We start from the raw sequence: 24278 nt of genomic DNA on the forward strand, positions 1-24278 counted from the left end.
ATGCACTTCTAGGAAAAGTGTACTGTCCACAGTTTGTTTTTTAGGCATGACAATTTTTATGCCGAAGTCAGCTAATGTAGATCTTAAATATTAGTAGCAGCATTCTTGACAAGAAATGCTACACAATTTGCAATAGTTATTAAGTCATATGTGCTAAATTAATGACAATTAATGCAGTTATCAGAGATCTGATGGACAATGAGGATGGGATTGGGTTAAAGATGGAGTGTAATGTGTAAATAGTGTTGAAGTAAATAGTAAGAGGTCTTTGTAATGAAGATAGTAGATATCAAGTCTAATGAGTAACAAATTCTGTGTAACCAAAGTCTTTCATTACTATTTTCTACTACAAACCATTATTAAATACATAGTATCATCTAGGAGAGATTGTTTTGAAATTATGCCAAAAATGTACTTTTGGCATAACTTCATTTATCAGCTTAAATCAGTAGCAAAAGAGCATTTTTTTTCCCCCTGAAAATCCACAACTCCTCCAAAATACCTGTGTCAGAGCCTAACCTGACTTCACTGTTGGGCCCCTTTGGTTCAGTTTCTGAAACTCCAAGCAAACTCTGAAACTCCTGCTGCCTCCCCATCCCTCTGACCACCCTGTCTCCGCAGCCTGGCTTTCTGACCCACATTCTAAAGAGCTGCGAGGATCCTCAATGCCTTCTCAACTGCCGGAGTCCTGAGCTATTTACATTCAACTTCTAAAACCTTCCTAAAGCTTTAAAAAAAATCACATTATCGTCATGGCCAGTTTGGCTCAGTGGTTAGAGCGTTGGCCCGCGGACCAAAGAGTCACAGGTTTGATTCTGGTCAAGGGTCCGTACCTCGGTCGTGGTTTGGTCCCCAGCCCTGGTCGGGGTCGTGTGGGAGGCAACCAATCAGTGTGTCCCTCTCACATCAATGTTTCTCTCTCTCTCCCTCTATCTAAAGATAAAGAGAAAAATATCCTTAGGTGAGAATTTTTTTTAAAAGAAAATATTGAAACAGAAATGAAGAATGTCTTTGGTGGGCTTATTAATAGACTGGACACAGCTGAGGAAAGAATCTCTGAGGTTGAGGATACTTCAATAGAAACTCCCCAAACTGAAAAGCAAAAGAAACTCCAAACAAACAAAAAACCAGAACAGAATGTCCAGGAACTGTGGGACAACTATGAAGGTGTGACATACACACAGTGGGATACCAGAAGGGGAAGAAAGAGGAAGGAGCAGCAGAAACACATGAAACAATAGTGACTGAGAATTTCCCAAATTAATGTCTGACACCAAACCACAGATCCAGGAAGCTCAGAAAACACCAGGCAGGATAAACACCAACACCAGTATACATATTATTTTTAAACTACAGAAAGTCACAGATAAAAAAAAAAAAATCCTGAAAGAAGCCAGAGGAAGAAAATGCCTTACCTATAGAGGAGTAAAGGTAAGAATCACATCCAACTTCTCAGTAAACCATGCAAGCAAAAGAGAATGGAGTGAATATTTAAAGTGCTGAGAGAAAAAAAACCACCAGTCTGAATTCTGTACCCTATGACATTATCCTTCAAAAGTAAATATAGTAGTAACATATAGTAAACGCATATTTCTTCTTGAATAGTAAATATAAATGTGACTAAAAATACTAGAGTGCCCACGGTGCAGGAGACAACGTACACTATGGGAGGAAGCTCTTGGTGACATCACCTTCTGCAGAACTGAATCTGTGTTTATAAAATGGAGAGGCACAGAGGGAGGCCTGGACGACGTGAAGAACGGCTGGAAAGCTGGGGAGCACGTCCTCCAACGCGGTGAGACCCGCCAGGGAAGGCAGTCTTCTGCATGACTTTAAAAATGAGATGGGTCGTGTAAGTTACAAAAAGTAACAGGAGACAGTTAAACACCGTGCCACAGGAAATCCTTTCTCATGATTTAACAGGCTCTGTTTAAAAATAAGTGCTCCATTACTTATAAGCAGAGATTGAAAAATCATCTCCAGACACACAGGCTTCCGAGTCCGGGCAGGGTGAGGGGCAGGGTAAGGGAAGCCTCTGTCCACGCTCGGAGCGGGGACTGGCTGTGAAATGGTCCCCGCCCTCACATTCATCACGCCGCTGAGAAGACAGGACCGCGTATGAGGCCCGCACACTAGTCCGGGCCTCGAGGACGCTGACGCAACCCCCTCTCTGGACTTAGGGGCTGCGGGCCGCCTTCTTATTTCTGCTCTCAGTTTCTCTTCCGTTCCTTTTGCCCTCCTCCCACCACTATGTTCCTCTTTCCAGATCTTTTTCTCTATTTTTCCCCCCTTTCCTTTCTATCGTAAGTCTCCTTTTCTTTCTACATTTTCTCACCTCAATCTACCTATACTTTATCCCACCATAAAAACACACAGCTTACGTTAAAATTATTTTCTGAAGTGCAAAAGGTAGTTGAAAAGTAAATTGATGGATATATGTAATAAATGGAAATATGGGACCTTGGTTTTTGGATAGAAACAGTATTCTCTTTGTATTCCTATATTTTTCTAGTCTATCATCACGAACCTCCCCGGAATGGATGCGGGTTCATATTTCTTTCTTTCATGCTCAGAGACATCCGTCTTTTATTTGGAAACTTAAAACAGTAGTTAGAGTTGCAACATAGTATGTTTCAAGATGACTCTAACATGTGAGCTAACACTCATAATGTACTGCTACTTACACATTCTGTAAGTCGAAGGCGTCAAATTCTATAAAATGAATTTTCCAACTTTCATTTTTAGCTTTGAAGTTGAGTGTATCACATTTGCTTCAATGAAAGACACTGATATCTCATTGTAATCTGTTTGCCCCATTGTGAGGTTTCTGTTATCTTAAAAAATGAACTCACACCACATCTCAAGGACTTCTAGATTTAAGAGGTTTTTAGTAAAACCTAAATAACAAGAATTAGCTTGCTGTTGCTTCTTCCTTGGAGCCTGACTTTCAGGGGAAATGGACTACGCCTTCTGCACGTGGCAGGGCGTCAGTCGATGTGACGGGAAGCACAGCAGCAGTGCTTGCTGGGGTGAAAGGCTGGCCCTGACGAGGGCTGTATGGCTCACCTAATTGGGTCTGAACACAATTTATAATACTGGTTGCTAACATAAATAATATGCAATTATGCATTAATCATGGTATATATAATTATTGGATAAACTCTCCATGACATACCTATAGATATAGACCTTGAAGTTTCTATTTCTAGACTGGTAGTTTTCAACTAGTTTATTTTCTGACCAATGTATCCGAGGGATATGACTCTCCCATCAGTAACTGCGGTTCATAACAGCAGAGTCTTTAGAGGGTTTCAGATTCTCTGGCCAAGGGAACGCATCAGAACAGAAGAGGAATAATTCAGAGACGCCCACCTATTGGGTAGTTTTGCCCTCTTTACCTCTCTTACTTCACTTTGAGAATCATTATATATCTTCATAGTTACTTGGAGAGGACAACTAACCTGTATAAGAATGTTCATAGCAGCCTTACTTATATACTCCAGATCTGGAAATAAACCAGTATCTATCAGCAAGAGAATGATAAACAACTTGTGGTATATTCATATCATGGAATACAACTCAACAATCTAAAGGGAGGCACTGGTGACATGCAACACCATGGATATTCAACAACTGGATGACTTATAAAAACATTATGCTGAGCCAAAAAAAAAAAAAAAAGCTAGATGTGAAAGAGTGTATATTGTGTGGTTTCACTTATGTGAAGCTCAAGAAAAGGCAAAACTAATATATGATAATAGAAATCAGAAAGTGGTTGCCTTGGGATGAAGGGTTGGAATTGATAGTAAAGGAACATGAGGGAGCTCGCGGCTGAAAGAAATATTCACTCCAGACAGATTCTTTCGGATGGTGGTTACATGGGTATACACAACTGTCAAAACTCATCAGGCTGAACACTTAAGATCTGTGTGTTGTGTACAGATTACACATTTTTTAAAAGAAGAGGAAGATCTCTTTACTCTGGACTAGATAGGAGACAGTGTTACCATTTTACTTAAATTGGCTGGGAATTAACAACTCTAATATAACAGGAAGAGCACTTCAGACATAGATGTGTTTATAGTACAAACTATTATTTGATACAAAAATATTACAAACTACATCTATATAAAAATCAGTGTCATTTGAAATGCTGATTAGCTAATTAACTACTGATACTGATAACCATGGACTTCGTGGCTTCATGGCTTTGGGAATATTAGTAGCATATTATTTCTTTACCATATTTTAGCAACACAATACTTCTGAAAAAGGCAGTCATTATGTAAGTAAATATAATAAAGCTTAATTTAAAAAATCTTGCTGACCATATAAAATGGTCAGACCATATAAAATGGAAATTGTCTAAGAAAATTTTATAATGCCTTTTAGATTTTCAAAACTATATTTATTTATTCAGTTATTAAACTAAGTATTTACCGTATACTATAGACAGTACCAGCTATTGCGCTAGGCCCTGGGAACCGGAAGACTCTAAGACCCAGACTCTGACATTAATATAAGTTGTTCTACATTTGAAGCTAAAAAGCATTAATCCATTTCCTGGCATTTGAATTTGTTCTCCACGCCAGGTACTGAGGAAACACCAAGGAAGGAGTGGGTCCCGCTCTCACAGAGCTCCTCTTCTAGTATAAGGTTGCAGTTGCTGGAAGAATCCTTGTGTTTTCTGGGATCCTGCTTTCTCCGCACATTCTCATCAGGCCAGGCCCTGTGAGGACCATACCTAAGCTGAGGTGGATCCTGTTCCCAAGGACATATGGAGCATTACTAGTCACCAGGCATTCTGGGGTTGGATGCCATCAGTCCTTACTGACATGGAGCCCAACTGAGGAATGTGAGAGACATCGTCAGAGCCCAGGGGACCCTGCTTGTTAGAATCTTCTTTCCTTGGAGCCTCGCTTCTTCTGAGATCCCATGCAGAGGTCCTGGCAAGGGTCTGCCTGCCAGAATTATACTTGTGGAATCTTTCATCACTGATATCAATTAAATTTTTTAAAAAATTTTTTCTTTACTGATTTTAGAGAGTGAGAGTAAGAGAGAAGGAGAGAGAGATGGAAACATTGATGAGAGAGAATATCGACTGGCCTTCTCCTGCATGCCCCCCACTGGGGATCTGGCCCACAGCCTGGGCATGTGCCCTGACCAGGAATTGATCTGGTGACCTCTTGGTGCATGGGTCGATGCTCAATCACTGAGCCACACCGGCCAGGCTCAACTAAGTTGTCTAAGCTAAGCTTGGACATGGAGCAGAGGAAAGCTGGGAAGGTTAACACAGAGGTCATTGCTGATCTGCTTAGCGGAGACCTCAGGATCTAAGCTTGGGTTCTTCTGTCTTTATAAAGGCCTAATTTAATCAAATAAAATATCTGATTTTAGTATGAAATTTGATATAAAACTGCTTAAGCAAGTCAAGGAAACATGGGTTGTGGAGATTGCTGAAAGGCACTGCTAGATGGAGTGGCATGTACTCTGCCCACAGTTCAGGCCCCTTCGCCACCTCTGCTGAGCAGAAAGAATTACATGTTCAAGAAACTGTGTTATGTCATTTTCAAAACAGAAAATCCATGAATGTTCTGGAATAAAGTAGGTATGTGATTCTACTCTTAATACGAGATTGCAGTATTTAAAAACTATGAAATCCTGTTCCATAATTACTCATTTGGGCATTTTAGTAGTCACAGATTCCCCCCAAAATTAGATGGGTCTTTCTGAGAGACTGGTCACAAATTAGATGCATTTATTTATTTATTTATTTATTTTTATACAGCAGCAATTTCTGGTTATTTAAGGACAAAACTAGAATAAGACTTGAGTGTTAAATTGTGGTTCTGAGCTCTAAAGTTGAATGAAGAAGATGTCAATTCTCATTTTTAAAAAGAAATTTGCAAGTAAGTAAAATCAGAGCACAGCAAATATTATCCACATATGTAATGGAAAATCTACCACTAAAATACCTAGGCACTTGCTTTTAAAGACTTAATTATAGCAATCCATGGTAAAGCAAAGAAATCAGGCTTCTTGATTTCTAGAGATATTCTTGTCCATGAAATCACATGTCATCTTTGCCTCCTAGTCCCTCATTTGGATAAGCAACACCAACAGAAATCCATTGCCATAAATGGAGCAGGTATTAGGTTCCTGCTTCCCAGGTGTCTGCCTGTCTCTTATCTATAATCTATTTATAAATCACTGTGGGAGGTCCTCCCATGAGGGTATATATCCCCTCTGGACCATCTCCACTCCCCATCTTGTTACTCAATGACATCCCCAATGCATTAACTTAAAAAAAAAATATATGTTTCTATTGATTTTAGAGAGACAGAAAGGGAGAGAGAGAGACAGAGAGAGAGGTAGAAACATAGGTGAGAGAGAAACATCGACTGGCTGCCTCCTTCATTTCCCCAGCTAGGGATTGAGCCTGCAACCCAAACTCTTGGTGCATGAGTCGACGCTCAACCAACTGATCCACAGAGGCCACTAGGTGGTGAGACAGGGCTTCGATGTCAGTGGCGAGTGTGGGGAGACAGACAGTACGTACATAAATGAAGACTATAACTTCAGTTAGTAGTGAATGCTATGAAAAGAACAAGGTTAGGCAACAGGGTAGAGAGTGAGTGGGGAGAAGACCAGGGAGGTGTGAGTTGCTCTCTGACATGGTTGGGCTGAGCACTAAGTCAGGAAGAGGCCAGGGAGGGGAGCTGCAGGAAGAGGGAAGGGTGAAGTGCAAAGGCCCCAAGCAAAGCACAGCAAGGGAGTGAAGAAAAGGGAGAGCAAAAGGAGATAAGGTCAAAGAGAGAAGGGGCCGAAGAAGACGACTGGATTATCAATGGTGAAGGAAGCCTTTGGGAGTGGGGGTGAAGCGGGGTGTGATGAAATCTGCCGTGAATGGAGAGTTCTTTGGCTGTTGTGTGGAAACTAATCTGGGGGGAAGAGAGGCAGAGAAGACAGTGCAGAAAGGAAGGGACTCTAGTTAGAAAGATTTTATATAAAAAAAAAGTACCTAAAACACCTTGTTCTTTTAAACATTACAAAAGGAAACACTTGACATAACAGGGAGGAAATACAAGGGCCTAGACTGTAAGATTCCGGAGGGCAGGGATTTTCGTCTGGTTTTTTCACTGAGTACCTCCAATGCCTAGCAAGATGTGAGTCTGGAATGCATTAAAAATTTGTTAAATAAAATGAACAAAGTGACTATAGGGAATAGCCTTTTATTTGCAAAACAAGAATCAGATGAAATGAACATTCAAAGAAGCCTTATGGGCTATAAAACTGGTCTCATAATTACATTGTACATCAAAATATGAGACAGATCTCAATCAAGAATGGGGAATTTAAAAATAACATTACACTAAAACAGGGTTCAAAATACAAGTTTAAATTTAGCCACTTCCTTGTCAACTTTTTCTCACCCCTTAGACTATGAGTTTCTATGTGGCAGGAATTATGTCTTCTTTTTAACTCTCCAAGTACGAGCAGAACACATTGTGTATGTATTCTTCATAAAAGTATATTTAGGTTGTTGGACGCCTACTGAAGAAAAGCTAGCACACAGGCAAAATGCTTAAGAAAATGCGGACAACTTGGCAGCATTTATCATTACCAACATTTCAGTCTCCTAGAGTAAACTTTGAAATTACATTCTAATTTGAGATGGTTCTGGTTTGACAAGTTAACTCTTGAGACATCTGAGTACAGTATTATGAAAGAACAAAACTGTTCATCAACCTTTTATGCCAATGTTAATTTCTTTTAAAAGTAGGATTTTAATGTTTTTTAATTCCTACAGTGACCCTTAAAATTTCTATGTATGTAATCACAAATGCACACACAAGATGCATTTATAAGCTTATTGTGTTGTTCTAAAGACAGATGGGAAAATCAATTTTAATTTTGTTACTGAAATAATTTAAAAATGTATTATAGAACTGCCTCTTTTCAATCAACAGCAAGGATCTAGAAAAAGATTATACAAGTAGGCACACTTTATTTAGGTTCATTATTGTTAGAAAAATAAAGTTGCTTAACTTCAAACTGTAACAAGCCCTATTATATTTAAAGTTTCATCTCACCACTGACATCAATGTATATCGTTTTCTTATGCCATTAAAAAAAAACTCGAATTAAAAAACTCTAATAATTTATTTAACAAATATTCATTATACGAATGAACTATTAATATGCTAAAAACTGGAAAATTACTTTCAGCAAATGTGCATTATTTTGAGAATGTCTTTGCGACTTAAAGCTCTCCTCAGAGAAGGGGGACTTACCGGCTTTTATTCATGAGGTCTGCTCCCCGTGCTTTGTAATAATCTAGATTCGGATGGAACTGATAAGTCACTGGTCTTGGATTTCTCTATAGAAAAAAAAAAAGGAATACATTAAAATGTATAAAGCTATTTATAAATGATATATTAACATACAAAAGGACAAAATGATTATTTTTATATTCTTTCAGAAAAAATACATAAAATAATGAAGTTTAATGATTAGTGTGCTTGGGTTTTGCTTTTATTGTTGAAGTTTTGCTTTCACTGATCTTAGCCCTGACTAAAGACTGAAATTGTTTTAATATATTTTTCTTTTTTAAAATTTGATTTTTTTAGAGAGAGGAAGGGAGTGAGAGAAACACTGATCAGCTGCCTCCTGAACTCACCCCAGCCGGGTTCAAAACCCGAAACCTGTGTATGTGCCCTGACCAGGAATCAAATCCACCACTTTTTGGTGTAGGGGATGACACTGCAATCAACTGAGCTACACCGGCCAGGGCTAATATATTTTTCTTTTACTTGTCTCATAGTTCACATAGATTTATTCCTGTCATTAGATTTATTTTTGATGATTTTGATCACTTTCAATATGACTTTCCAAAATACAGTAAGATAAAATTACAACAAAACAGAAAAATCATATGAGATTTAACAGGAGCACAATCTATGCTAATGGACCAAGAGATACAAAGAGTCAAAAAAGCTGCATTTTGGAGGAGTAAGAGAAATCTGTTTTTGATACTCAGAATGCTAAATATGCCCACTAGATGGCACACCGAGTCTTTCTTCTAAAATGAACAAACTATTTCAAGAATTCAGCAATTCTTTTAAAGTTAGCAATTTCTATGTCATCTATTTTTATATATGAGTTTAATAAGTGCCCAAGTAGTGGAAATATTTAGCCGGGTACCATCACAATACTAAAGCAAACTGACCAAAAAGCATATTTTCATAAAAGAAACAATACACTGTCCTTTCTGGTATTTAATATTACTTATATGCACTGCAGAAATGTCGTTGAATCATAGATCCAGGTGTGTCTAAATATGTTGCTATTAATTTAATGTGTTTAAATATATCAAGTTCTTCATAGGCAAAAAATTCATCTAGTTTGTAAAAATGTTAACATGTTCATACAGTGTTACTTAAATAAATACCACCATTTCTAAAATGTTAAATTACACATTTTTTATTTAAAAGTTTAAAAAAACTTACACATGAATGTGTTCCAATGTTCACCTGAGCATATAATTCAAATGAATAATTAGCACTTTGCACTAGAACATGCCCCGTCCTTCGAGAGACCTGTCTACTCATAGAAAGGCTGCGTTTTATCCGGACAGAAATTTACCAGCAGGTTTTGATATCAATCCTTGGAGACACAATCCCAAAGCACTGATGTACTCGTATGTAGGCGGGGGTATATAATTGCTAAGGTTAAATAGTTTGAAATTCATCAAGCTAACAAGCTGCATCTTAATGGCCATGATGGACCTTTTCTTTTTCTGCTGAAAAGAGAACATTTACACAGCTCAACCCTTTCATATCTCTTCCAAGTCAGCCCTAATCATCTAACCAAAATGAAAATCCCTTGATTTAGCTCCAGCTACTACTCCACTGGTTTGGTATTCAACACACAGTTCTAAAATAATCAAATCTGAATTGCCTTGATGAAGATAACTGATGCTTCCATGACTACCATACTATTAAGTCTAACAGAGCAACTTTTCTCTCTCGAGGAATTACACAGGTTTCCTTGTGGTAGCTGACGACAACCTGGACCCAAGAATAATGGGAAAGTAAAATAGAGGGTAAAGCCATTGGCAGATTGTCAGTGCATTCATGATTTATTTTAAAAATTAACTTCTGCAGGATCATCACTCATAACTAACTTTGCTCTTTATTCTCAGTACCTGGAAATATATTTTGTTTTTGCTAATATAAAAGACTTTTCTTCTCTGACTTCCAACAAACTAATAAAGGATTATGTTACTTTTTGCTAGAAAACAATGAAAGAAGGGACTGAGTAGAGCAATTTCTTGAAACATCTTTATAAAGAAATGACAAGCAATTCAAGACCTAAGTGCAGATCTATCTAAGCACTTAAAGCCATTATTAGGAATAATGATCTAACTTGAACATATGAACGAGGCTCAAGTATTGCTTTCACGAAGGCCTATTTAAATTCCTGGGAGACTTACTAGTATCAAAGGAAGAGGCAGTTTAAAGCACCACTACACCCGGACTAAAAAAAAAGAATCAAAAGAGGATGTTGAAAAACAGCACTTGAAATATAAGAAAATAAAATCAGAGGTTCCAGTTAAAAGTTACTCAATAGGGTTTTCTGTCTGAGATGCTGCTGCTGTTACTAAAAATTATATTGATGGAGAGATGGTCTAGGCTAGTGCTGGTTCAACAGAAATACAATGCGGGCCGCCCATGCAGGCTTCATATGTAATTTAAAATTTCCTAGTGATCATATTTTAAAAAGACAAAAAACAAAATAAAACAAAAAACAAGTGAAAGTAAATGTAACAATATATTTTCTTTAATTCGGTATATCCAAAATATTGTTATTTTAACATGTAATCAATATAAAAATTCTTGCACTTTTCCACATTTTTGTGTACAAAGTCTTTGGAATCCAGTGTATATTTTATACTGAGAGCACACTGCAATTTGGACTAGCCGCACTTCAAGTGCTCAATCCCTACACTTGGCTTGTGGTTTGTCATGGGCAGGACAGACTAAGTGTCTGACATTCAAGTCAGATTCAGTACTGACAGTTCCTCAATATACCTATAATTCTTCTTTTTTAATTAAATTAGTTTTATCTCTTCTAAATAAGGTCTTAAAAAGTCAAGAAAACTTGGAACAATAACTTCTCACCCAACTATGTACCAAAATGACAATAGTTTCCTTAGAGGAATGAGATTAAATGAGCAGAAATCTAACTTTATGCAACTGAAACATTTTAAAAGTAAAGAGAAACTTGTTTTCCAAACAGAATTTTATAGAAATATAACAGTTCTGACTTTTAATTTTTAAAGATCTGGCATTTCCTCTAAAATATAGGAGGCGCTAGAATTTTACGCAAGTGCAACTCAATGTAAGAAAGACCAGACTGCATATTTCTCATTGTGCAGAATGTTATGTCTACAACTTCAGTATCATGTCTTTGCCTGGACGGGAACAATCAGTACTTAATTAAAACATATTTTCACACAGTCCTGATTTCAACGATTATAAGCTTTCCCAAACCAATGTACATTAAAAAAAATACAGTTTTGTTTCGATGAATTTTTCTTTGATAGAAAGATAGCAAAATGGTAATAATATCTTAACTCATACTGGTCTGTGTGTGCAGAGGAATACCAATTATGTTCCATGATCTGGTAAGTCTATGTAACTCTACATGAAGATACTGAAATCATGCCCTGGCCAGTTTAGCTCAGGGGTTGGAGCGTCAGCCCACAGACCAAAGAGTCACGGGTTCGATTCTGGTCAAGGGCATATACCTTGGTTGAGGTTCAGTCTCCAGCCATGGTCAGGGTCATGAGAGAGGCAGCTAGATGATGTGTCTCTTTCATGTCGATGTTTTTCTTTCCTTTCCTCCCTCCCTCCCACTCTTTCTGAAGATAAATGGAAAAATATCCTCAGGTGACGATTAAAAAAATAAATACTGAAATCACAAATCTAATGTAGCTTGGTTTACTATGCCTTTCCTAGACCAACCCAGATGGACTTGAAACAAAGCTACAAGATTGCAGCTAGTTAACTTCCCAAGTACCATTTAGTTCTTCTCTGTTAACAAGCTGGTGGAGCTCCTTAAAGCTTTGTACTCAGCATTTTATTGTATGGTAATACAAGAAGAATACGGAAATGTCTTGGTATAAACAGGCTGAATTTTTGGGAAGTATCTTAAAGCTCTGTGGACTAAATGACGTACAGAGGCAGAATGGAGAGTGGTAGAAACAAATGTCCTATAGGGAACTACATGGAAAACAAAACAAAGCCCATGCTGTACTTCTGAATTTTCAAAACACTTTTGTTAATTTTCCATGATCACAAAATCAATTACAAATAGTACTTAAATGGCAACATTCAGTGTAAGGAATATAATTAATTGACATGTATCTAACCTTGCTGTCACAGTTAACGTTCTTCATTTCTACTCTATAGTATGATAATAAGCTTGCTCCTTACTGTCATTTTGGGTAAGACACACACTCTGTCCTTCCTGAGCTTGACTTTTGATGGTGGACAACTAACTCCTCTCTCTCTATCTGTACTGGAAGCCTACAGATCAGTATGTAACCCTCTTCTACCTGACACCCTTACCCCCATTTCCGATTTCAATATTTTAAGTTCAAACTCAGTTTGTTGTAGTATACAAATGTTTAAATGATAATCCACACTAGATACAACTAACAACAAGATGCTACAAGAAGTGCAATTAACTACAAGAGGGCATGTGACAATTTTCCTTGTTCTGAGTCTGGTGAAATCAAACACATTCAACAAAGATCATTACAAACGGTACTTTCTACATCGATCCCCTAACTCTTAACCCTCACTTGTAGATGACTACCTCCTTTTGAATCATCACATGGAACTCCAGAAGGAAGGAAATCTAAAGGACCATCCTGTTTTGAACAGAACAGCATCTTTCAAAGGGCTGGCTATTTATAAACACAGGTAGAACTGAAAAGAGCCAAAGAAAAGAAATTCCAGTGATTCCTGTTTTAATTATGAATGAACCAGAAGGAGTTAAAGAACAGTTAAAGTTATATGTTTAAAAAGACTAGGTAAACATAACTTGCTCATCTGCTTTAAAGGCCCAGGATGTCTGGCGGGAGGCAGGGGATGAGGCATCAGTGAGCCTCAGTGGGATCCTGCTCAGGTCCCACTCTACCCACTACTAGCCGATGAGCCACTGAGAGGAGTCAGCTACACTCCCAGCTCCAGCTTCCTTACTATGCAAAAGTGCAGTGAGGATTAAAGGAGACAATGAATGTTAAGTGTACAGCACAGTGCTGGGCACCTGATGCAAATGCAAAGAGGTGGAAGCTATGATTACCTTCTGATACCACTGAGCACTGACAAACAGAGCTTTAATTTGAGAGCAGATTTGACAGCTTAATAACTTAAAATCCATAACAACAAATAGGAAGAGAAAGTGATGTTTCATACTTCTGATAATCATACTTGAATTTAGGGTATATTTTTCTAAACAATACATTGTTAAAAAGCAAAAACACATAGTTAGGAAAATACATCATGCACACTGGATCTTACATATGGGAAGAAAGGCTGTCTTATTTCTGAGAAGTATATACATTTATCAATTTTTAAGATAAAAATGGATGGTTTTACAATTAATGCACAATCATGTGCCAGCTATTGTGATTACAATAATTAAAGTGATTTCCTGCAATATATCCAAATTATTATCATTTTTATAGTTTATTAGTCATGATTCTTATATTAAATTAAACTGGTACAGTTCCTGTAGCACTTGTTTAATAGAAAATATTGATTTAGATTTACAAAACTGTGTATGTTTGGCATGAAGAAAAGAAAATATTTGACAAATGAAGAATTACTTAGTTTCTTTGCCTAATATTTTGCTACCCACCCTTAATTTTGAGCATGGCAGATTAGAAAAGGAGGGAAAAATAAGGCTCAGAAGGCGAAACAGCACTGTAAAAACATGTCGAACGTTTCTCTTTGATGAAAAATGAGACTCTTATTTTAGTGAATATGTTATTGCCTCAATGCTGGGGGAAAAGCAACCGTCATTAGAAAAACGAATTGCTCAGCTGTTTATAAGCAAAAAGCTCTGGGGGAATTTCTCAGGACCCCAAAGGCAAAGCATTACAGGGTTATGCAAACATATGTTGCAGGTGTTTTAGGGGAGACAGGTGGGCAAGCCTCCGCCATGGAAGAGGAGCTAGTTTAATACGCTGTCACGGAAACGAGACAACCTGGATGCGTCCAAGTGCAGAGATGCCACGGCACCAGTGTGCTGGAGCTGGAGAGGAAAACTCTCCCGAAAATAATTACCTTGTCAGTGCCAAGCTAACGGAAAATTTCACTTCTTATAGTTTACAGAAAACACACACTGCCAATTACTTTAAAAAAAAAAAAAAGCCAACACTAAAGGTATTTTAAACCTGGAACAAAGAACAGACTGAAATAGCGATAATTATCCGAAAAAGATAAGGATGAAGTATTGTTGCCTTTATTTAAACAGATATTCCTAAGGAGACAGTTTGTTGTAATATCCCCTCTTTGGTTCACTAGGCAACATTAGATTTATCATAATTCTCCTAAAGCCTAAGATATTTCTATATTAAAATGCTAATTTTGTCTTTTCTTTTGCCTGTAATTAAAGCTGGGGAATTTTGTGATCTGATATTCACTGATTGCTAGAGGGTCCACAAAGGTCTCACCATTTCTGTTTCTTATTGCCACACACTGCCCTCTTCATTAACATCAGATACAGGAACACAGTGGATCAAAAGAGCAGACATTAAAATCCAAAATGGTCAAAAAGCTCCCATTTAGAAATTTATAAACAAACTGGTATTATCTGGAGATTGTTGTCAAAGCTAGACTTGTTATTTTATTTTCTTCTTCATTTATCTGAGTTGATTTTCTTTTTATATTATCCTTGTCATTGAGACAATATTCACTCACTACACATAATTATGTTTAATAATAATGAGTCACACCTTCCTCATTGAAACCACATGTCCTTTTAAAAAACAAAAAACAAAAAAAAACAACCTATACCATGAATTAATTGTCAAATACTTAGTACTTAAAAAAGCTCACAAATCATCAGATTTGGAAAGTTAAAACCTAGTTTGATTTTTTTTCTCACTATTATAAAATCCAAAATGTGGATACAAAGCATTCATCAAGTGAACATAGATCTTCATAAAAAAATAAATCGTTGTAACAAGGTTGTAAATTAGAATATTATTTCAGTACCAGGTTTAAAATGACCTCTGGTTTATATAGCAATAATTCCTATTTTGACAGGAAGTATATAGCAATTGACAGAAAACTTCAATTAATTCAATTTTTGTATCTACAGATAAAAACGTAAAATAAAATAAAATAAAATAAAATTTAAAAGGCCTAAGAAAGTTTAAAAAAATTGTTAACTGGGTAAAGACACAGACAAAACCTCTGAACCCACGCCAGCCTCATTTTACATACTGAATAAGCCCAATTCCCTGAAGTGACATCCCCACGCAGACCCTGGCAAGCCGGGACCTCGGATGGCAGAGAAGCATCTGTAACCACCTGTGCGTTATGCTCGACTGTAGCTTCACACACTAAATAGACACCAAAAGAGAAATAAAAATGTTTCCTTTTCCTAATGTATTTATATTTTTGAACTTAGCACGCAGAAAGATGCCAGATGAACATGCCCTGCAACATGTAATAAATATGAAAGTAATCTAGGCCTGTATGTTTTCTTTGTTACTAACACTGGTCCTCACACACTCCTTGTACACAGCCGGTTGGCTCTTTTCAGCTGTACTGGACTCTTCACCGCTTCCCTCCTGGAATGTGAGCAGAACGGGGAAGGGGCAGCCTTGTGGTTTACAGAAATCTGGAAACCCACCTGTGTTTTCCTAGGACTGGTTCCCAACTTCCCAATAATATGAAAGAAAAAAGGAAAGAGGTAATCTCAAAAACTGTTCCTAAATACTCCAATTTGGGAAAGTAAACTCTTTATATAAAAATTATCATTGTAAATATTTATCTTTAGAAATGTTAAAAATAAGCTTAAACAAATGATCACCAAAACAGAAGCAATTGAAAAAAAGATTTTAGGATATCTGAGTCACCGAGAATGAGTCTATGTGACCCCATGGGAGCCGGACCCGGTTTGAGAAATTTTGCCACTGTCTTCTTCCCTTCTGTTACCTGCTTTTGTAATTGCCAAGGCAACAAAGACTAAGCTGCTGCACGCTGAGGCCTGGTAGGAGGAAGCCCTGCACAGCCACACTTTAAATGCAATTTGGGGAGTAATTTCAATGATAAAACATCTTGTAATTAAAAATTCATTTATTATATAAATCCACACTTACTAAGGCCATACACTTACACTGTGTTTTTTTGTGATGCTTTCTAGTATAACAATGAAGTATCAGTACTGAACTTTGAGATATCTAAGTGAAGAGAGAAATCAGAAAACAAACAAATAACACACAGATCAGAATTACATTTTCCTGAGTGAGACCAAGCTCTGCTTAGGAAAGTGTATCAAGTTAGACCACTGAGGCCACTGAGAAAAGTCCATATAGATGGATGTTTGCCTTTCTTGATTTTTTAAAATTCTAGATGTCATGTGTCATAAAACAAACAAACAAATAAACAAAAAACACACATTTGATATCAGGTGTTAATTTCTATAGAGATTAGGTAGTGTTATAAAATATTTTCTTTTTAATCAATAACGTTTTTAAAACTAATTTTAGAGAGAGGAAAAGAGAGAGAGAGAGAAGGAAAGAAACACTGATGTGAGCAAGAAACATTGGTTGAATGCCTCCCTTGTGTGCCCTGACCGGAGAGGGAACCCGCAGCCTGGGTACGTGCACTAACTGGGAACCGAACACACCACCTTCTGGTGTATAGGCCGATGCTCCAAGCAACTGAGCCACCCAGACAAGGGTTTTAATCAGTAACTTTTGCTATAGCTCAGCCTTAAAACCAAAGCTTCCTGAAGATCTACTGTTAACAATTGGCACATGAATTGCATGCTGCTCATATAATACCTACACTAGGTGTTCTTAATCCTTTTTGTGTCATGGACTACTCTGCTTCCTGTGAAGACTTTGGCTCCTTTTCAGAATAACGGTTTTAAATGCATAAAATAAAATACATAGGGTTATAAAGGAAACCAATGATACTGAAATACAGTGATCAAAATATTGAATATACTTCTAATGGTGATATGTGCTTTTTTATTAATGCATTAAATAAGATATTGTGGCTGGTCTAATCATTACTATAATTTAGCAGTAGTGATTAATGCAAAAATGGTATTTCAAGATATCTTCATCAACTCTAATGTGATATAAAATATGTGATTGCTATGCGTAAAAATGTTTCAGGTGCCGCTGATAATATTGCAGTTTGTTGCCTTCATCTATAATTGATATAAATATTAAATTTCATATATAAGGGCTTAGTGAAAATAAAGAGGTAAATTTTCCCATCCAAGTTCTTACATGACCGCCCCCCTCCCAATTTCCACCCACAGATCTTTTGGGGGCCTGTGGCCTTTTCGCAGAAACCTGAAAGGTGGTTTTGGATAACAGCGTCCTCTTGGGAAGGCAGATTTTTATGGGTACTGCTGTACTGGTTTATTAACCCTTTTGCTGTATAAACGTGTACACCGGTGATAGTCAAAATATAAATCAACTGCTACAGTACAGACAGCTACCAATCAGGGCTGATAGGACCCAGGAGGAAATGCCTGGAGAGCCTCCACTATGCCAGGCTTTAACCCCTCACATGCTGGATTTCTTTACATTCTGATACAGAATTACTCTGTGAAGACTCTGACCCAGAAAGCAGCCAGTACCTTATCTGAATGAATGGGAAGTGAGGCTAGGTGGGAGATGAGGATGAGGATGAGGATGACGGGAGAGCGCTCAGTTGCAGTGAGGCAGGCTGTCACTCTGGAGACCCCACTGTTTCTGTGCTAACTTCTCCGAGAGCGTTTCAATTTGTGGGGTGGCTGATGGCAACCGCGTTTCTACAGGGACATTCCCATACGCGGGGCGGTCCACTTGCCACTTTTTTGGGAGGAGGGGAGTAGCTGAACTTTCTTAGTTTATAGCCAGAAATGCTTCAACAAAACAACTGTAAGAGGTAATTTTTTTTTTTTTTTTTTAAGATTCAAATCAGTTACTTGGGGTCCAAGATCCCTCTGGAAGCAATTCTGAAATGTTGAGAAGAAACAGGGCGGCGCACTTTGTAGTGATTCAGAAAGAATGAGAGGGTGTTATGTAAGCATCCCGTTTAGGCAGAGAGACATGTTCATGGGCCATTACTTTCCAGTAGTTACTCTGTGTGGAAGTTACACAGCACACTTACTTCCCAGAGGACCCTGTATTTAAAACTCCCCTGAGAGAAATGGCATTAAATGAAGAGGTAAAAAAGTAAGGTACAGAACAGTATACAAAGTATAATTCTTTTTATGTAAATATTTAAAAAATAGTTTGCAGAAATTAACAGGATGATCTTAAAATTCACGTGGGAATGCAAGTGACTCAGAATAGCTATAACTATCTTGAAAAAGATAAACTAAGTTCATGGATTCATAATTCTGATTTCAAAACTTAGTACAAAGCTACAGTAATCATGACAGTGTACTACTAGCATTAAGGACAGACATATAGATCAATGAAATAGAACTGAGAGTCCAGAAATAAACCTTCATATTTATTTTATTTTTTTTATCCTCACCCGAGGGCATTTTTTTGTTTTTAATCCTCACCCGAGGACACCTTTCCATTTTTTATTCAGATAGAGCAGGAGGGGAAGAGAGAAAGAGAGAGAGAGAAAGAGAGAAACATCGACGTGAAAGGGACACTTCGAGTGGCTGCCACCCGCATGACCCATCCAGGGCTGGGGACCAACTGCAACCGAAGTACATGCCCTTAGCAGGAACCAAACCCGGGTCTCTTCGGACCGCAGGCCAACACTCTAACCGCTGAGCCAAACCGGCCAGGGCCTGAGGACATTTTTGTAGCTATCCTCAGATAGAGTGGGAGGGAGAGAGGGAGGAAGAGAGAGAGAAACATCGATGTGAGAGAGTCACATAGAGTGGCTGTCAACCATACAACCCCATCCAGAGCCGGGGACAAACTGCAACCGAGGTCCATGGGCCAATGCTGTAACTGCTGAGCCAAACTGGCAAGGGCTGCATATTTATTTTTAATTAATTTATGACAAAGGGGCAATAAAATTCAATGGAGGAAAGAAGAGTCATTTCAACAAACACAACTGGATATCCACCTGCAGAAGAAGGACTTTGGAACTCTACCTCACACCATACAAAAAATTAACTCAAAGTGGATCACAGCCCTAAATGTAAGAGCTAAAACTATCATACTAGTAGAAGAAAACAGAGGAGTAAATCTTTATACTTTTGGGTTAGCAATGATTTCTTACATATGACAGCAAAAGTACAAGTGATAAAAAAGAGACTGATTAGATTTCATAGAAATTGAAAACAGTTTGTGTGTCAAAGGACACTGTTAAGAAACTAAAAAGATGGTACAGATGAGAGAAAATATTTGCAAATCGTATATCAGATAAGAATCTTGTATCCAGAATATATAAAGAACTCTTACAACTCAATAATAAAACGACAAATAACTCAATTAAAAATGGGCAAAGGATCTGAAGAGACATTTCTCCAAAGAACATGTACAAATAACCCGTAAGCACATGAAAAGATGTTCAACATAATTAGTCATCAGGGAAATGCAAATCAAAACCACAGTGCGATACAATTTCATATCCACTAGAATGGCTACAATAAAACTGACAGATAAAACAAGTGTTGACAAACGTGGAGAAACATGAGTCCTCATCCATTGCTGATGGAAATGTAAAATGGTGCACCCACTTTGCAGAACAGTTGACAGTTCCTCAAAATACTGAATGTGGAATTACCATATGAACAAGTGACTCCACTGTGATCAATGGACATGTCTCCAGACTTCAGGTAAGCTGTTCCCTCAGGCTACAGCTGTTTGCTCACTATTCTCTGAGTACCAAAAGCTTCTCATTCTGAGTTCAAATACAACCTTCTACATGAAGTATTTTGTGAATTTCCAGTTACTCTACTACTGTACCTTTATTCTGACAGCATGCTAATTCCAACAAAACTTTGCATTTATTTCATCTTGCCTTACTTCGTGGTCAGTTGCATACAAGTCCATCTTGCGCACAGAGTGTAAGTTCACTGAGGGTGGAGCCCTGTCAAGATCAGTGTACTCTCTCTGTCTCTAGCAACGTGTCTGGTACATGGTATGTGCTCAGTGATTAACTTACTGATTTTGTCATTCTTAGGGTTCTCAGTGATTATCTGTGAGCTAGATAAACTGAAGAGCTTGCCAGAATCTGGCTTTAAAAAAAATAGCTGCAGAGAAGTAGGGTGAAAAATCATTTGATCTGCAGGTATGCATGACAAATGAAGGCTGAGAGAGAGGCATTTCTTGGAAGGCAGCTATGCTAACCACTATACAACCAACATGAGAAGGCATTTCTTAAATGCCACACAAGTCCTTTCCTGCATGAGATGGGCCTAAGCCAAATATGCCACCATTATGCCCATTTCAGAAAGAAGCTCCAGAATGGCTAACTGGCAGTAAGTGAGATCTCACACTGCTCTCAAAGTTTTTCTAAATAAACAGAATCCTAACTCCTGCATCCAATCATACTGTCATGATCACAATTTGGGCAACAAAAATGGAGAGAAAGGCAGTAGGCAGTGACCAAAGCAGGCTGTTCTAGCAGGGGAATCAGTACGCTGAGTGCGCAAGGGTTGACCATGACCATCTGACCACCGTTTGATAGGTTATCTCACAGAGGAGAAGCTGTTAAGTGGAGGTGGATGGCACCCTGCTTTATAAAGTGAAACAAAGGCAATGTAATTAATGTTTCTTAATTGAGTTGAACTCCTTGTAGGCAGTATGTTGTCTGAACTTGTTTTGTTTTTGTGCTGTGATATTGTATCTGTTTGTCTGGATCTTCACAGAAGGTGAACTGTGAGAAGCTGGATGTCATTTTAAAACCAATCAGTGCTATTTAAGCTGGATGGGAAGGAAGGTTGTGAAGCTGCCCAAAGGAGAGGGGCAGAAAGAGCAAACCAAGCTCAGAGCTGGGGTGAAGATGATATGGAAAGAAACATCCTTCTGTCCCCTCCCTCCTTCCCACTCTTCCTTCCTCCCTTCTCTCCTTTCCTTCCACTCATGGATCCTTCTAACCAAATATTTCCTATGTGTCAGGCACTGTGCTAAGTACCAGTGATACAATGTTGGCACAATGGTCATTACCCTGACTTTAAGGGAGCTTATACTAGAGGATGAGACAAGCAAATAATTCCATCAATGTCAGACTGCATCTGAACTCAATGCTTAGAAAAGAAGGTGTATGATGCTCTGAAAGTGCATAATAGGGTCCTTTTATTTCACGAGGGAGATCATGGAGGGCTTCCTGGAGGAAGTGACAATGAAATGGCAATTTGAGGGAAGAACTGTTTTTAACTATGTTTGTGTTGTGGGGAGAAGCAGTACAGCATAGTGAGGGAAGAATGAACTTACTGATTTTGTCATTCTTAGGGTTCTCTTTACTGTTAAAGCCTGATTCCGTTTTTTAGACTATACTATTTAATGATTAATGATATCTAGAACTTCAAACCTTATTTGTATATACAATGACATAAAAAGCAATAAATAGTTTTTAAAAATCAACAAATAATACACTGTATTATTAAATTATTTAGTAAGTTTTCTATGTAAATCAAAACTAAAAATTAAGAGGTTTAGGAATCATCTCGGCTATCTATGAAGCATCAATTACATATTAACTTTAAAGGGAAAAACCCACAGCTTACATATGCCACAAATGGAGGCAAGCCTGCTTGCTTAGTCTTGCTTCTTTCTCATAGAGACTGGACACATTGGCTAGCATTTATTGGGTACTAGACCATACTAGGCCTTTGACAAACACTATATCCTATTTACAGAATTTTCACAACAAACTCATCAACATTTTACAGGTAAAGAAATGGGTTCAGAATGATTAGTAGTTTGGCCAAAGTCACGAAGATAGTAAGGGTCTACCCAGGTACTGAATTTATTTCTATCTTCAAACTCCTTCTGCCTATATGTAATAGTGGCTGCTCTCATTGATACAAGGGTTCATGAAAGCATGAAGAACAGTGTTAATTAAGTCTTAGTTGTTTTTTTTTTTTAGGAGCTAAAATAATCTTAGTTCTAGTTATACAGTCTTGAGATATATATATATATATATATATATATATATATATACACACACACACACACACACATATATATATATTTTAACTTTTTTTTTCTTTATTGATTTTAGAGAGAGAGGAAGGGGGGGAGAGAGAGAGAGATAGAAACATCAATGAGAGAGAACATCGACTGGCCACCTCCTACATGCCCCCAACTGGGGATCAGGCCCACAACCTGGGCATATGCCCTGACAAGGAATTGAACAGGTGACCTCTTGGTGCATGGGTCGACGCTCAACCACTGAGCCAAACTGGCTGGGCTATCTGTGTTTCTTTAAAAGAATCAGTTTATACATCTTCAAATAATATTTCATAATTTTTCACATCTCAAATTTTAGACTGAAAAGTTGGACATACTATTTTAGTAAAGATCTGGTTGGAAAATGTTATGCCATCTATGTATTTGCAAATGATTATCCCTTTGCTATCAACAGCACTATGTTGCTAATTTACTTTCAACCCTAGATTTCACACAATCTCCACTTTTCCCTTCCTTTTTATTTCTCAACCATGGACAATCTTTTCGTTTGTCTTCTGTTTATTTTTTCATGTCACTGTTTCAGTTGGAAATTAAACTTTTATTTCCCTTTCAATGTGTACCCTAAATATGTCAGCAACTTTCAACAGGGTTATTGGTTTATATTTCATTTCAGTTGACCTCTACAACACTTGTCACTAACCATTTCCATGTTCTTGGGATTAGCTACCCTTAGGCAATTATACTCCTATCCATTCTCAGTCCTCTCCACAGGCTTTCTCCTCTTGCCCCCATTGTTATGTCCTAGGATTCCCTTACCAGCTCTCTTCTCATCTCCCCAACCTATTGTTCCTGGAGATCACTTACATTCCCTCAATCACAATTAATATCCATATTCCAATATTTCTATATCTCTGATTCAGATCATTGACCTGAATATCTCCATTGACCTCTAAACATACATTCCCAGGTGCCTTCTGTACATCTCTATCTGATACCCCACAGCCTACTCAAAATCAACTCAGTATCCAAACGTCTTATACTTAGCCACTCTTTAAAAGCTTGCTCTTCTACACATTTTCCCAGCAACTCAATCAATAAGTAGATAGCTGGGAAATGCAATTAACTGTTCACCATCCATAGTTTATTATTCACCAATTCTTGTTTTGTTTTCAAGAAGCTCATAATTAAATTTCATTTTTTAAAAAAACAAGGAAGGAAGGAACAAGAAAAAAGAAAAGAAGGAAACTGATGCTCATACTATCTATATTCCATTGTCTTCTTTCCTACACCAAAAGGGATGGCTGGTAGAAAATGACAATCATTTTAATAAAAATATTCGTATATACACATTAAACCCTCCAGTGAAAACCTTTAGGGCACCAAACTGTATTACATCTGTGGTAACAAAATTTCTTCTTACTTATTTAATCAGAGGTCAATTTCTTTTAAATGAATAAGTCCTAACAATATACAGAAATTTTAGTTTTTGTTCAGTGCTATTTCAAATACTTTTTTCTATGTAGTTGGTGAGTCTCTAGAACTCAAATGCAAGGAAGTTCAAATAAGAGAGCTTAAATAAGAAGCTATCAATTAAGTAAATTAAGTAGCTGATCTCAAATTAATAGCCGACATTCTCATCAGTGGGTCCTCTCATAAGTGGAATATATAATGGATACATTCAATTAGAACCTTTATGAGAAAATCGGGTGGGACATGTCCAGATAATAGCTGCAAATATGAGGGTAAAGGGTTTATCTTTTTTCTGGGTTAATGAAAACAACTCCAACCATTCCTGTCATTTTTCTGCCTTCTTCAAATTTTCCTACTTGGTGCTGTTCCCCAAAGACACCTCAAACCACATAAACACCATACAATGTTTAAGTGGGATAATTTAAATACTCCCCATTTTTATTGCTTTTGC

General features: G+C 37.6%; 1 protein-coding gene across 3 annotated transcripts in view; it reads right to left on the reverse strand.

Annotated features, from left to right (window-relative positions):
- Positions 1–24278, reverse strand: part of TBC1D5 (TBC1 domain family member 5) — a 504213-nt gene that overhangs the window by 65866 nt on the left and 414069 nt on the right. For all 3 annotated transcript variants that reach the window (XM_036267496.1, XM_036267498.1, XM_036267497.1), the window contains one exon: positions 8295–8380. In XM_036267496.1, the coding sequence (XP_036123389.1) occupies positions 8295–8380 (86 nt within the window). The remainder of the gene's footprint in view (positions 1–8294; positions 8381–24278) is intronic.

The sequence above is a fragment of the Molossus molossus genome, unplaced genomic scaffold, assembly GCF_014108415.1.
Source record: "Molossus molossus isolate mMolMol1 unplaced genomic scaffold, mMolMol1.p scaffold_m16_p_18, whole genome shotgun sequence".
Lineage (NCBI taxonomy): Eukaryota > Metazoa > Chordata > Mammalia > Chiroptera > Molossidae > Molossus > Molossus molossus.